The sequence below is a fragment of the Microtus ochrogaster genome, chromosome 10, assembly GCF_000317375.1.
Source record: "Microtus ochrogaster isolate Prairie Vole_2 chromosome 10, MicOch1.0, whole genome shotgun sequence".
Classification (NCBI taxonomy): domain Eukaryota; kingdom Metazoa; phylum Chordata; class Mammalia; order Rodentia; family Cricetidae; genus Microtus; species Microtus ochrogaster.
In genome coordinates, this window is record NC_022016.1 from 43,101,598 (window position 1) to 43,117,217 (window position 15,620).

At 49.4% G+C, this 15,620-nt stretch overlaps 2 protein-coding genes across 2 annotated transcripts in view; one reads left to right on the forward strand and one right to left on the reverse strand.

Annotated features, from left to right (window-relative positions):
- The window catches only part of Dnajc16 (DnaJ heat shock protein family (Hsp40) member C16), a 31,900-nt gene extending 23,523 nt beyond the window's left edge, over nt 1-8,377 (forward strand). The window contains exons 10-15 of the mRNA XM_026782091.1: nt 666-848; nt 990-1,066; nt 2,299-2,379; nt 2,482-2,580; nt 3,862-4,032; nt 4,662-8,377. Coding sequence (XP_026637892.1) covers nt 666-848; nt 990-1,066; nt 2,299-2,379; nt 2,482-2,580; nt 3,862-4,032; nt 4,662-5,037 — 987 coding nt within the window. The 3' untranslated portion in view covers nt 5,038-8,377. The remainder of the gene's footprint in view (nt 1-665; nt 849-989; nt 1,067-2,298; nt 2,380-2,481; nt 2,581-3,861; nt 4,033-4,661) is intronic.
- A 259-nt stretch (nt 8,378-8,636) lies between these two features.
- The window catches only part of Agmat (agmatinase), a 12,537-nt gene continuing 5,553 nt past the window's right edge, over nt 8,637-15,620 (reverse strand). The window contains exons 3-7 of the mRNA XM_005352889.2: nt 15,275-15,323; nt 13,744-13,939; nt 11,916-12,095; nt 9,458-9,542; nt 8,637-8,869 (exon numbers count right to left, since the gene is read on the reverse strand). Coding sequence (XP_005352946.1) covers nt 8,796-8,869; nt 9,458-9,542; nt 11,916-12,095; nt 13,744-13,939; nt 15,275-15,323 — 584 coding nt within the window. The 3' untranslated portion in view covers nt 8,637-8,795. The remainder of the gene's footprint in view (nt 8,870-9,457; nt 9,543-11,915; nt 12,096-13,743; nt 13,940-15,274; nt 15,324-15,620) is intronic.

The following is a 15,620-nucleotide window of genomic DNA, read 5'->3' on the forward strand; positions in this document are numbered from 1 at the left end:
AATTACTTGTAATTCCAGTTCAGGGGATCTGGTATGTTCTGGTCTCTGAGGGTTCCTGAACGCACATGGTACACATAAACTCATACAGGCACATAATAAATGTATTTTAATACTATTTTTGAGCTTATTTAATTACATTTCTCCCTTCCTTTTCCTCCCTCCAAACCCTTTCATATACCTCTGCCTCTTGAGTGCTGGGATTAAAGGCGTGTGCCACCACCGCCCGGCTACATAAAATAAATTTAAATAAATTAGAAAAAAACAAATACCATAAACATCAGTATTTGCATTTTGCTTAAGTGCTGACCTTGTGAGACCCTTTTGTGTGCCTCTGGAAAAAAGTACAGGCGCACGCCTTTAACCCCAGCACTCAAGAGGCAGAGGCAGGCAGAACTCTGAGTTCAAGGCCAGCCTGGTCTACAGAATGATTTCCAGAACTGACAGGGCTACACAAGAGAAACCCACCTTGGAAAAAACAAACAAAAAAAAAAAAACAAAAAAACACTGGCAAGTGCAGCTTACATCTTTTTTTTTTTTTTTAATGTATAAGATCTAGGTGTGTAAGTCCAGACTGGGCTAAATTCTCGACCCTCCTGCCTCAGCCTCCCGGGGATTGGGATTTCTGGTATCATTCTATCCAAATTGTTCTTCTCCTTTTCTCCCAGGTGTCCATCTTGGAGAGGCGAAACACAGCGGGAAGGGTGGTATTTAAAACCCTGGAAGACCCCTGGACGGGCAGTGAGAGCGACAAGTTCATCCTTTTGGGTTATCTTGACCAGCTTCGGAAAGATCCGGCCTTTCTCTCCTCTGAAGCTGTCCTTCCTGACCTGGCTGATGAACTTGCCCCTGTGAGCATCTCAGTTGGGAAAGATGGGTCATCAGGAGGGACAGGGTGGACAGAGCAGGGATCCAAAGAAGCACTATGTTGTGGAAGTGTGGGGCCTCCCTCTGGGCCAGGTCCTGACCACTGCCTGTTTCCTCTCTGGCAGGTGTTTCTTCTGCGCTGGCTCTACTCTGCTTCTGATGCCCTCTCGGACTGGTGGGAGAGCCTACTCCACAGTAACTGGTAGGAGCCTCTGGGGTTCCCAGTGACAGTTTCCTTTTCCTTTTATTTATTTATATATTATGTATGCAGCATTCTGCTTCCATGTATGCCCACATGCCAGAAGAGGGCACCAGATCTCATTACAGATGGTTGTGAGCCACCATGTGGTTGCTGGGAATTGAACTCAGGACCTCTGGAAGAGCAGCCAGTGCTCTTAACCACAGAGCCATCTCTCCAGCCCCAGTTTCCTTTTTCTTGCTTTGCTTTTTAGTATTTACTGACTGGTACCTCTTGCTGGGGAGGAAGGACCACCCCAGCTGTCCTCCCTGTCAGCAGAACTGATATTGGTCTTCTCTTCACGGCATGTCTGCCACTCAGCGCAGGGCCTGACACGTAGAGCCCAGTGTGTACATTCACAGATATGTCCATCCATGACCCAAACAAACTTGGGGAGAAAACAGCTTATTTTGGCTTATGAGCGAAGGCAGGAGCTAAAGCTGAGACCACAGAGGAACACTGCTTACTGGCTTGCTCAGCTATTTTTCTTACACTGCCCAGGTCTGCTTGCCCGTGGGTGGCATCACCCACTGTGGGCTGGGCCCTCCCCTGTCAATTAGTATTCAAGGCACGCCCACAGTCCAGCCTAATGGAGGCAGCTCTCCTGCTGAGGTTCCCTCTTTCCAGGTGACTCTAGTTTATGTCAGGTTGACAACTGAAGCTCACTGTGACACCCCTGTTCTTTTTTTTAAGATTTATTTATTTATCATTTATTTCTTATTATTTGTCATATATAGTGTTTTGCCTGTATGTTTGCCTGCACACCACAAGAGGGCATTGGATCTCTTTGTAGATGGTTGTGAACTACCATGTGGTTGCTGGGAATTGAACTCATAACCTCTGGAAGAGCAGTCAATGCTCTTAACCTCTGAGCCATCTCTCCAGCCCCCGATACCCTCTATTCTATCTGAGTCACATTGCTCATTCTGACCCCAGAAGAGTCAGGTAGACTGACATCACTGAACAGACTCTGTAGCCACCAATAGATACCTCGGTGGCAGAAAGTCCTTCCCTGTGTACAATTTAAGTTCTTCATCTCCTGCAGAATGTTTTAGACGTAGTCTAAAGCCACCTTCCAGAAGGCAGTCTCCCCTTCCCCCACCCAGAAACAGCCGGTCCTGTGATTGTATTTCCTGGTGAAAGGCTTTTGGTCTGGGACTTTCCTCTTGAGACAGCGACTGTGCCTTTGTTTTCAGGCGAGAGATGATGCCACTGCTGTCCCTCATCTTCTCAGCCCTCTTCATACTCTTTGGCACTGTCATTGTCCAGGCTTTCAGGTAAGTCTAGGGACTATCAGTGGGAGCCCCAATCTGCCATGGTCATTTATACCCCTAAAAAAAAAAAAAGAAAGAAAAATAACTTCTGTTTTCATTCTTTAGTGACTCAAATGAAGAACGAGAGTCACAGCCTCCAGATAAAGAAGAGGTCCCTGAGAAGGCCGGGAAGACTGAGCCAACTTTCACCAAAGAAAACAGCAGGTTCTTCCCATACACCACATGCTTGCCTTTGGTTTCAAAGAATGTGTAGGATGGGTAGTGTAGAGGGTCAGGAGAGGGTCGCAGTGCTGGGGATCAAACATGAGCTAGACAAGTGCTCTCACCGAGCAACTCTGAAATAACCCAAAGTGTGAAACTCAGTGGCCAGCAGCATAAGGCCACACATAGAGTGTTCTGTGGCAGCCAGTCATGGTGGCACACACCTTCAATTCCAGCACCTGGGAGGCAGAGGCAGGCAGATCACTGTGAGTTTTATATAGTGGGTTCCAGGCCAGCAGGACTACATATTGTGATCTCATCTCAGAAAAGAAGAAAACAGTTCTGTGCCTCGTCGGGGAGTCAGACCAGCTTCAGGCTGAGGTGTATGCACAGATGTAGATGTCATGTTTTGACCATCTCTTGTACCTCATTGCATGTTTGCACATCTTATAAAATGGGAGGGGGACTCTAAAAATCCAAACCATCCTTATTCTCAGGCATTCTGTGGCTGGGGGCGGGGGAGGGTGTGTTTAAGTTTGTACCCTTAGGGACCAGAAATATCAGATCCCCTGGAGCTGGAGTTCGAGACTGTTATGAAGCCTCTGAAAGAACAGTAGTGCACACTCGTAACCCCTGAGCAGTCTCTTTGGCCCTTTCCCAGACATCCCTAATAAGGGAAAAAGTCACTGCTGCCCATGGTTCACACGTATAGATACAGGACTGACAGACTGAGTGCCGTGTGATTTCAGATTCACCATCCCAGCGTCCGTAATGGAAACAGGAAGAGATAGGAGACCTATCTGGCCCAAGGGAGGTGGTAAATGAGCCAGAAGCTAGGGGTAGCCTGTCCCCATGAGTCATAACTGCTGATGTCCCCAGGAAAGAACCAATCTAAGTTAACAACAGACTGAGCATTTGTGGCCTCCTTCGCTCTGACATACAGCTGCCTTTGCGCCATTTGAAAAGTTCCATGAAAAGGGCTGCTGCGAGCCAGGCCACCCGTGGAGCAGGGCCACCCTGTGCAGCCAGCAGGGCAGAGTCAGCGCCGACTAACCGGGAGGCATTGTGCTCCACTGGTCTTGTTTTGTTCAGGCTTATGGAGGAGTTTGAATGTTCGTTTTCAGCCCAGGCTGTCCTCGGACTCAGCACACAGTTGAGGCTTGCCTCTCATCCTGCCTCTTCTGCCTAGCCGCTAGGATTGCAACATGTGCTACCATGCCTGTCTTCCACTGGTTTCCACTCCCCCGCCCTGATAGTCTCTAACTCCTCTGTATTTCTCCACAGCAAGATTCCTAAAAAAGGCTTTGTAGAAGTAACTGAACTCACAGATGTGACATACACCAGCAACTTGGTACGCCTGAGGCCAGGCCACATGAATGTGGTCCTCATCCTGTCCAATTCCACCAAGACAAGCCTGCTGCAGAAATTTGCTTTAGAGGTCTACACATTCACCGGGTAAGCAGGGTGCGTGTGTGTGCGCTCAATTGTGTGTTGTGCGGTTTGTGTATGGGATAAAAGATATCAGAAGACAGTCTCTCATTTCCCATTTGAGGGGCAGGATTTTATGTCCTTCCCAAGCCAGACATCTGCCATCATTGCGGACCTTCTTTTGACTTTTGTTTGTTTGGTTTTATTTATTTATTTTAATTTTTTGAGACAGGGTCTCTCTGCTAGCCTTAGCTGTCTGGGAACTGTAGACCAGGCTGGCCTCAAACTCACAGAGATCCGCCTGCCTCTGCCTCCCAAGTGCTGGGATTAAAGGTGAGTGCCACCATACCCGATTTGATCTGGTACTTTCTGTGTAGCCCTGGATGTTCTCAAACTCAGAACAATTCTTCTGCCTCTACCTTCCAAGTGCTAGGATTCTGGGCACACCACTCCACACACCTCTCCCCTCACTCCATGTCTTCATGGTTCTGAACAGAGGAGTATGAGCACCCCCCACACACACACCACCACTCCAGCTCCACAGAAATGCCAGCGCAAGCCTTTCCTGGCTGTTCAACCCTGTCCAGAGTTGAACACACCTCCCCCCCAGTAGCCTGCAGCTAGCTCCCTTCCTGAACCCCGGTCTCTCTCCACAGGAGCAGCAGCCTCCACTTCTCCTTCCTCAGTCTGGACAAACACCGCGAGTGGCTGGAGTACTTGCTGGAGTTTGCTCAGGATGCAGCCCCGATCCCAAACCAGTATGACAAGCACTTCATGGAGCGGGACTACACTGGCTATGTGCTGGCCCTGAATGGCCACAAGAAGTATTTCTGCCTTTTCAAGCCCCTAAAGACAGTGGACGAGGAGACTGTGGGCTCTTGCGACCCTGACTCCTCCAGAGGGAAACCCCCCTGTGGCCTCGGGCCCAAGCCCCTCAAGGGCAAGCTAAGCAAGTTGTCCTTGTGGATGGAGCGCCTGATGGAAGGTTCCTTGCAAAGGTTTTACATCCCATCGTGGCCTGAGCTAGACTGAGACATGGACTCTTCAGGTTTTTAACGTGCCCCAGGAACAGGGATTTTCAGGGGAGTCTAGGTTTTAGATTTCTCTTCTTGAGCAATGGCTAGAAGACCTTTTCTTGTCACCTAGGAGTAAAACACGTCGCAGGTTTGATCCCTAGATGACACTCTTTCCTTTGGGTTTTCTCCTCCCGTATGAATGCCGCACTATTTAATAGACCGCTCATCCCCTCTTCTTTGCTGTCCCTGTAACATGCTCACACCACCCTGTCTTTAGGTTGGAGAAACCCAGGGCTTGACCTTGAGTCATGCCTGAACAAACCTCAGGATCCTCAAGAACCTGTCATGCAGGGTGGGTCACTTTACCCCCCAACCCCCTCCCCTGTAGGCTCCTAATTTGGCCCCTGCCATGCTTCTGCCAAGGCGACAGGCCACCACAGTTTCTAGGTCCTGCATCTTCAAAAGAGGCCTAGTTCTAAGCAATTTTACATGTGACCGTCTTCTGGGAGCAAGCATTGAGAAGTATATTTTGGGGGTATCCCCCACAACAGTTGGCCAGTCAAACTTTGAAAGGAAAGGGCTGAGCAGTGGATGGGGGTGTAACATTTCCATTTGGTCTTCCCCACCAAGAGAAGGGAGGGTTGAACACTGACTGGAGTCGCATAGCCCTGTGGTCCTTCGTGAGCATCCCTTGTTCCTCATCTCTGTCCCCTCTCTACACTCCCATGTAAGCCCCATCATAGCCAGGACAGAGTCTGCCTAGCCAGAAGCACTGTAATGACTGAGCCACTGACCTGTCTCCAGATGCCTTTCTGCCTCTGTGGATTTTAGAGTTTGGATACTAGGAGCCATAACCTGTGGTCTTATTCTCTGAGAGTAGATAAGCTGCTATAGAGCCAATAGATTTAAGATGATGCCAAGAGCCAGGTGCAGGAGCCTTCCTGCCTGACTCGCTCTCGAATGAAATGCCGGGCGTGTCTTCGTACCAAGGAACCTGACCTCTCTGACAATTGCATTTTGAACATTGTTGTCCCCAAAGTACTGAATTTTCAAGTTGTCTCTTGTGACTGTGAGCTGAGACTTGTTCCAGATTCCTGTCTGGCAGGCAGCTAGCTTCCTACTTCTGGCCTGCATTTTGGCGTCTCGGCTTTATCGTTTCCTCCTTCCCTTATTGCTGCTTCCTGCTGCCAGATCAGATCCATCAAATCCAGCTTGCCTGGCTCCACGCACCTCAGGCTCAGGGCCGGATCATGTTCGCCCATTCAAAATGCCCTCTGTGTTTAGGGCCAGACCACGGCCACACGTGGTGTGTTCTACTGTCAAGCAAGTGCCCTTTTGCAAAGTGAAGGGCACAGATCAGGGACAGGACATTCACTCAGTTAGTATTCTCTAATCATATTTGCTTTGAACCAAGCACCTCGGATCCTGACTACTTTAAACACTGAGCTCCAGTGGTAAGTGATGAACTCTCTGAGCCCAGGACCCCTCTGTAGTTTTCAAAGAATCTTTAGCTTTATTAAAAAATAAAGAAATCACTGCCAGGCTTCATTCTTCCATCTGGCCTTCTAGAAGTACACGCTGACTCAATGCTGCTTCTCGTGCCCTTGGCCCAGCTAGAAAGCGTGAAGGAATACCTTGGCTCCTCAGTGCCCAGTCCTCAGAGTGTGTTTCTGGAGACTGGGGGTGAGCTGGGGTAGAACACGTGCCTAGCATGTGCAAGGCCTGAGTTCCATCCCTAGTATCACATACACAAACGTGTTTGGTTTGGATTTATTTTTTGGTTTTGTTCTGTTTTTTTTTTTTTCTTTATTTTTACGGTGGGGCTCCTCTCGTGAGTATGTTGTAACTCATTCATAGATTTTTGTCTTTATATTTCTGGAACTGATAAAATTCCTTGATGTGTAATTTCTGAAAGCCAAAAAACTCCCCAGATATTTGTTCTTTTTCAAAACTGTACCAAGAAGATAAAGGTCCCTGCCATTGGGGTTATTCCCAGCAAATTTGAGTCCGGAATGCCTGCAGATCTGATAGGGGTGGTGTCACCAAGGGTATCATGGAGCTTTGGTTTGGTTGCTTGCTTGTTTTGAGACAGGGTCTCACTATGTAGCCCAGGCTGGCTTCCAACTCAAGGTCTTCCTGCCTCAGCCTCCCAAGTCCTGGGGTTACAGGCATGCAGCACAAGTCTGCCATGGCAGATCCAAGCCTTCCTTCCTGAATGTTGTTTCCATTAATTGTTTATTTTTGTGTCAAATACGAGCTGCTTTTATGCTCAGTCGAATGCCAAGGTTTCTTGTCCTAATGAATGTCATATCACAGGACTCAATTTCAGTGAGACATTGCTGTTTGAGGAGGTGGGCGTCTGCCCGAGACCGCCTGCAAATCATGTTCAGTAGATGGGGTGTAGTAGCCTCCTTAGTCAGTCTCTGTGGAAGACTTCCTGCCACTCAGGGACAGCTGTCATTTGTCCACTCTAAAGAATTTGCTTGTTTTCAGATGGGTGAGTCTCCTCGTTCACAGCCTTTTATGTAGTGCTAAGTCATTTGCAGCCACCACCATGTTTCCCTGGCATTAAAATAAAATAAAATGGGTCTGACCCACTTGCTTCGCTTGGGCTAGGGATTGGAAGCAAGCACTCAGCTCTGTTTTGTTTTCAAAGTGGAATTCCATATTGGGGCTGGAATTCAGTGAGAAAGCATTTGCCTAGCGCATGTGAGCCCCTTGGTTCTGATTCCCAGTGATGAGGGAGGAAAGTCAGGCAGAATCCCTTAAATATTGTTGCAAGGAGCCAGGTGTGGTGGCACACACCTATAACCCCAGCACTCAGGAAGCAGAGGCAGGAGGATCTGCTCAGGGTCATCCTTAGCACGAACAGGTAAAACCAGCTTGAGCTGAGACCTTGTCCCAGCAAACAAGTGGTGGTCGGGTGGGGTGTGACACAGGCTAGAAGGCTTCTGTAGTGCACCCGAGGCCCTGAGCACCACAAAGTAAGTAGACAAACAGCGGAATAAGAGGATGGAGGTGAGATGCGGTTTGTGTCCGCGCGTCTGGCATCACGCTTGGAAGCAGGCAACACGGCAGTGCCGACTCTACCGTGGTGTCTGCTAGGAAAGATGGCTGCACCTGGGAGACGGCCTGAGAGGAAGGGGAATGTTTTGCACTTTTGATACTATTAAGGACAAATAACTTATTTGGCAAATCATGTCTTTTTATGTTTACGTTTTTATTTTTCAGTTTTGTTTGTTTTGGGGTTTTGTTTTTGTATTGTGAACAGGCACTAAAGCTAATGTTATTTTGTTTTAAGAATATTACAGATTGGAAACAAATAAACTATTTTGATGTGTGATGGCTCTGGGGCACCTCTGGAATTGCAAGATGATTTCATCAAGGACGCTCTGCTGCCTCTCAGGCACAGCAGGCTTGGGGATGGCTTGGGAAGAAAACTAAGGGTGGAAAGCTCATGGATTGAGAGTGCTTACATTGCAGAGGACTTGGGTTCAGTTCCCAGCACCCACTAGTGGCTCACAGCTGCCTGTAACTCCAGTTCCAAAGGATCCTACACCCTCTTCTCAGGCTCCTGCACACATGTGGTACACATACACTCAGGCACACTCAAAGTTAAATAAATGTTTTAATGTTAAAACGGAAAGAAACACAGGCTGTTTGGGTTGACCTTCTGAATTGTCCTTATTTGTGGCCAGTGGTGATACGTCACAGAAAACGTCCTTTAGTCCGTGCGCTGCTCGCAAGTCCTTGAGGCTTTGTCGTGACACAGACTCAGACAGTTGTCACTTTGGGGAGAGCACACAGCATCTCGAACAGTAGGTTAGCTGCTAGGAGGGCCGTGTTGCCTAGGAAGGAGAAAGAAATGCTCTGGAGACTGCTTGCCGCACTGAAGCCCAGTCTCCCGGACCTTAGCCTGCTTCTGAGCCATGGCTTCTGGGTGCTGGGTGCCTGTGAACAGGCCTTCCCCCCGCCAAGCATCATTTGGAGCCAGTATGAGAATTCTGAGGGATGTCTGTACTGGGGCAGGTGCTGCTCATAGCCCACCCTCGGGCCAGTAGTTCTGACTGGAAGCTTGCTTTGTTTTTGTTTCAGTTAGAATTAGAGGGATGATGCCTGCTTTGCCCAGGTGTCAGCTGTAGCAACTCTACTTCCTGTAAAACATGCTTTGCAAATTCACTTCTCAGGGAACTATCAAAGGGAGATGTGACCGAGCCACCCTGTCACTAAACAGCAGGCTGTTGGCTTCCTCTCCACTAACAACACCTGGTACCTCCCAGGGGTTTTGTTTGGTTCATTAGCTCACGCTCCTTACATTTGCCTCTGGACACTGATTCTCTGTAGGGTCCCTGAGGTAAACCTGGAGACCTAACTCACCAAATGAATCTGACTTAGACCAACAGCTGCCTGTATGTCATGCTTGTCTCCACACTCACCTGAGAGGTCATACGGTGGGGAGACTTCCACAAGATCGCAGCCCACCACGTTCAGGCCTTGACAGCCCCGGATGACCTCCAAGGCCTGTCCACGGTGGAAGTGACAGTCATTGCCAGTGCAAAGCAACCAACGGTGGCATAGATAGATAACCCTCCCCTGACCGAGACACATGCTCGCTACAGCCACGCTGGTGGACCTCCCGGGGCACAGCTCACAACACACACAGTCCCTCTCAAGGGCCTCCTGGTGTGATGGTGGTGGAGTAAAACAAGCCAGGCAATGTCATGTTTCCAAACCCTTGAGACAAGCAGCCTACAGGAGACAGTCTGAGTGGGGGAAGGCTTCCTGTGGTACAGACGCTGCTTCAAGGGACTGGCAGAGAGATGACTAAGCATTCTGGTTCAAGAGACTGGCAGAAGAGATGACTAAGCATTCTGGGCAGAGACACAGGCTAAGGCACAGGCACAAGAAAGGCACAAGCAGATGGATATTGCCCAAGGTGGCATTAGGAACCGGTACAAAGGCAGTTGCCTTGTCTAAAGTTTCCATCCTGAGCGCGAAAAGCTCCAGAAATGCTTCTGACCGGACAGGGAATGACTGTGGGCGATGCAGTTGTGAGCATCCTCCTTTCTTAGAAGATGCAGATGCGTGCAATTCACTTAAACCTTGAACAACCTGCCGTTCATACCTTTGGCTCCAAGAACTGGGTAACGAACAACGGAAGGTCCTGTTCCCTCCCTTGTCGATCTCAGCATAGCTCATCAGGCTTGACTCCAATATGCCCCAGCCATCGGGAGCCGGTCTCTGTGTGCATACTTGATTAATTTAGCCATAAGCAGCTTGGCGCGTTGTGTTTTGGCACTTGGAATAACATAAAGAGCTTTGTTTGCACTAAGCCTGTGTGCCGCTACCGAGCTACCCCAAAGTTCAGTGTTCTTAAGAGGGGACACTACAAAATGATCCCCATGAATTGACGAACTAGGGGCAGAAAGAATAATAAAGGCTTCTCAGAGCTCTCAGGATGGTCCCATAGCTTAGGGCTAGAGCACTTGCTTAGCATGGGTGAGGCCTGGGTTTAGTCCCTAGCTACAAAACAAGAAGTTAGAAAGTCACAGACAAAGCCGGGCGTTGGTGGCGCATGCCTTTAATCCCAGCACTCGGGAGGCAGAGGCAGGCGGATCTCTGTGAGTTCGAGACCAGCCTGGTCTACAGAGCTAGTTCCAGGACAGGCTCCAAAGCCACAGAGAAACCCTGTCTCGAAAAACCAAAAAAAAAAAAAAAGTCACAGACAAGCAGTGCCTGTCCACTGAGTACCCAGAACATACTCGGGCCTGCCAACCTCATGATCTGTGAAATGAGGTTATGGTCCACAGATTTCACGCTCAAGAACCACACAGTCCAGTTTTGGTTTTTTAATCTCTTAATGTTTTAAGTAAATTTACAGTTTTGTGTTGGGCACTGTCCACAGCTATCCTCAGCCAAATTGGGCATGTAGCCCCTAGGCCATAGGTTGTACGCATCCAGGTGCTGTGTCTTTAAAATCCTGCCCTAGTGGTGTGAGCCCTTAGTTCAGCAGTCAGAAGTCAAGTTAGAGGCCTGCCTGGGCTATATAATTCAAGGCAAGACTGAACCCCGCAGCCTTGGGTGAGCTAGCCAGGGCAATGCTGGAGAGTTTGCCCAGATGGTGAGGATGCAGGAGATCAGGCAGGCTGACCAACTCAGCTACCACCCAGATCCCAATCCAGGGCTGTGAGTTGGCCCACCCCAACATCCACCCTATCTATGAACTGCAGGAGCACATCAAGGGGCCGGTCCTGCAGATCTGAAGCTGCAGGACCTCTGCAATACAGGGCAGCGATGGGATCGCCCAAGAGGAGTGGCAGAGACGGTCCAGTATTGACAGTGTAGCAGGAGCTGGAGGGCTTGACCCAGACCAGTGATTCATCACAGTGAACATTTGCGAATTAAGATGCGTGGGCTAAAGAATGTGCTGTGTGACTCACTGGGACACATTGCAGCTTCCATGAGATTTTTGGTGGCAGGAGGGGTTGTAAGGGCAGAGGGCAGACGTGATGACAGGGAGATGACAGGCGTGGGGTTGGGGTACATGGTGTGAAACTGACAAAGAATCACTAAAAAGTTAAAAATAAAACATACCCTCTAGGGCTGGGAGGGTGGCTCAAGTGGTTAAGAGTGCTGTTGCTTTGCGGAGAATCCAAGTTTGGTACCCAACACCAACATTAGATGGCTTACAACTACCTGTAAATCCAGCTGGAGGAGGATCTAATGTTCTTTCTGACCCCTGGGAATCTGCACACACACACACACACACACACACACACACGCACGCACGCACACACACACACACATACACATGCACACAGGCATGGACAAGGGGGCAGGCATATACATAAAAAGAATACCCACCCTGGGAATCCACTGAGCAAACCCACTTACCTGACTAGGGGTGAGCCCAGCAATTTCCGGTGTCCCTGTTCCCGGGGCATAGGCAGGATCCAAGGCATCTATGCTAAAGCTGATATAAAGAGGCTTGTCCGCCATCTGTTGCCTGATCTCTGCCATCAGGGGAACCAATGACTTCATCCAGCAGTCTTCAGCCAGGACCACACGAAAGCCCTGAGGAGGGGCGAGCCAAAGAGCTGGATATCCCAGCTGACCCTATGCTCAGCTTCTCACACGCATATATCACATCTGACCTCAATTTCTAGGAGGGGAATCACGGTCCCCGCTCTACTGATGAAGTTAGGGAGCCAGGTCAGAGCTGACCTGAGTGTCAGGATCAGGAAAGAGCTTTGCTAAAACCAAGCCTGAGACACTTGGTCACTAAAGACTCTAGGGCAGTAGTTCTCAACCTTCCTGTGACCTTTAATACAGTTCCTCATGTTGTGGTGACCCTCAACCATAACTTTTTTCATTGCTACTTCATAACTGTGATTTTGCTACTATTATGAATTGTAATGTAAATATCTGATATGTGACCGCTGTGAAAAGGTTGTTTGAAAGGAGTCACGATCCACAGATTGAGAATCACTGTTCTAGATGCTTGTGTCCAGAACCTTGGTCTTGACACACCCTAAAATCAAGGGATTAGACAGTTGAGACAGCTCAGTTCGGGTAAAAGCCCTTGCTACCAAGTCTAATGACCTGAACTCAAACCCCAAGACCCACACAACAGAAGGGAACCCACTCCACAATTTGTCCTCTGACCTCCGCACTCCCGGCGTGGCACTCATGCGCACACATACAATTAAATAAATGTAATTAAGAGTAATGTAAAATGTCTGGGCACGGTGACATATGCCTTTAATTCCAGCACTTGGGAGGCAGAGGCAGGCAGATCTCTGTGCATTCGAGGCCAGCCTGATCTACAAAGTAATCCTAGTGCTCAAAGGCAGAGGCAGGCGGATCTCTGTAAATTCAAAGGTAGCCTGGTCTACAGAGAGAGTTTCAAGACAACCAGGGCTACACCATGAGATCCTGTCTCAAAAAAAAGGGGGGAGGGACTGGGGTGTTTGTATGGGAGCCTTGCACTATGTTCAGACCAAAGCCTTCTGTCTGCAGGGTGTTAGAATAAACACTAAGAAGGGGTGTCTCGTCTAGACTCAGGTTCACTACCCCATGTCTTCTAAGCCAGCAGCCTCCAGGGGTTTTAACTTCCTACTTCATTCTGCTGGGCAGCAGCAGGCCACTTCTGCCTCATCAATGTCTCTCTGAGCCAGGCACAGTGGCTCACATCTGTAATTACAATAGCTCAGGAGGCTGAGGCAGGAGGATCACCGTGAGTTGCAGGCCAGCCTAAGCTACAGAATAAAGACCCTGTATCAAAACAAAAGCAGAAATCAAGTCTCATGACTCTTGCCACGTGACTCGATGCCAACTCAGTCTTTCCTCTTTCCTTGCTTTTTCTCATCTTTATTGGGGGTGGGGAAGCGACACAAGCTTGCCCGTGTCCTGGTGCGAGTGTGGAGGTTGGAGGTCAAAGCACCTGCTTCAGGAGTTGCTTCTCTCCTTCCACCATCTGGGTCCCAGGGATTCAAACTCAGGCTATCAGACTGAGGTCTCACATAGCTTGGGCTTGCAGGGAACACAATGGGGAGCTGAGGACAATTGTTGGATTCTTGATCCTTGAAGATTGGGATCACGGGCCTGTGCGGCCACATCTAGCTCCAGCCCCACTTCCTGAACTCGGGTCAAGCCGCTGTGGAATCCCTCTTTGACAATGGAGAAGACACTTTGGGGGAAGAAAGAACACCCAGTCCATCACCTGGCTCCGACTGTATCGGTAGGGGTCCAAGGTCACAGAAGAGCCCCGGATGCCGATCTGCACTACCCGCTTACAGTCCAGCAGTCCCTCGTCCACGCTCCGGCGGAAAACTGTCCGATGATGGACCTTCTCCCCCAGAGTTTTGTCAGTTGTGTTTGTGTGGGCACCCACGTGCACTAGACCCACAGGGCCATGCCTGATGGCAAAAGAGCAGCTCAGAGGTCAAGGATCCTGGCATCAGTTACCTGCCTTGCATCTCTTTTCTGGGTTCAGCTCACTTAGTGCCTTGAGGAAACCAGGTGGAAGCAGATATGACTGACTGGCCTGCCACTCAGAATTTCAGAGAGGACAATGGCACAGGATGGAACCCAGAGAAGGCTGAACCAGAGCCACCTTTTCTCCAGCTAAGGCCCCAACAGGATGTTCAGACCCTGCTCCTCTCCATCAGCTCTGCCAGACACCCCAAATGAACACAGTTCACACAAGTGGGATGCTAGTGCAGCTTGAGATGAGACAGACCCCACTCACCCCCAGTCAGGATGCTACCCCATGAGCCTTCCCACCCCAGTCAGGATGCTACTACCCACGTGCCTTCCCACCCCACCCTAGTCAGGTTGCTACCCACGTGCCTTCCCACTCCAGTCAGGATGCTACTACCCACGTGCCTTCCCACCCCAGTTGAGCTGCTACCCACGTGCCTTCCTGTTGGGATAATCTTTTGCACACTGTGTGAAGATGTGTCTCTTTCTGTCCTTCCTCGCCTGCTTAAGGCACCTTCTGATTGGTTTAATAAAGAGCTGAATGGCCAATATTTAGGTAGGAGAGGATAGGCGGGACTTCCAGGAAGGGATAGGAACTCTAGTAAGGAATCTGAGGCTGGAGATTCACCAGTCAGATGTGGAGGAAGTACGTATGGTACTGAAGAGAGGTAACGAGCCACGTGGAAGAATGTGGATAAATATAAACAGGTTAATTTAAGTTTGAAGAGCTAGTTTGATACAAGCCTAAGCTAAGCTTTCATACTTAATAAGAAATCTCCAGGAGCTGGTGATACAGTTACATCTTCCCACCTCCAAACAAATTCTGAAGCTCCCACCCACCACTTCCGCCCTTCTCGCTTCTTCCAACTGAATCAGTCAAAACTAACCGATATGCATAGACTTGCATCTACTGGAAAATCTAGTTTTTGTTGTCCAAGCAAGGAGAGAGCCTATGGGGGGGTGCATGGGGAACTGGACCCCTTGTCAATATTTGCATTTGGATAGCAAGGCAAAACAAACAGAAGGTGGCTGGGGTTGTGTATCTCACTAGGGATTCATTTTCCACATCAGGGACCAACTGAAAATGCAGATCTAGGTCAAGGGAAAGGGCTTGATGACTGACAGACACACGTGGAGTCCAGCCTTAGTCCATAGAAACCACCCAGTGGGGAATTTCCAGTCACCCCTGCATCTGAGCCCCGAGCGGTCACATGGTGCCACCTAATAGCTGTTGAATCTTAGCTCCCGAATGTTGAAACCTTGGGACTTACTTTTTTGCCACCGCTTGCAGAATAGGATAGGTGATTGTGTGGTCTCCACCTGCAGAGAGAAAACAGCCCACATCTACACATGCCACAGTCCCGAAGTCACCCGACACTATCACCCTTTCGGGTACGCTGTAGAACTGCATCCACAGCTAAATGGCCATGGGTGTCATTAGAAGGAAAACGTCTTCCCCTGCCGTTTAAAGGCAGAGACTGGAGCTGGAAGATGACTCCATGGTTGAGAGCACGTGACGCTCATCACTCATCTCAGGCAGCTTACAGACCTAGAACTGCAGCCCCAGGGTACCCCTTGCTCTGGCCTTCACCGACACCCGTACTCCCTGGCACACAC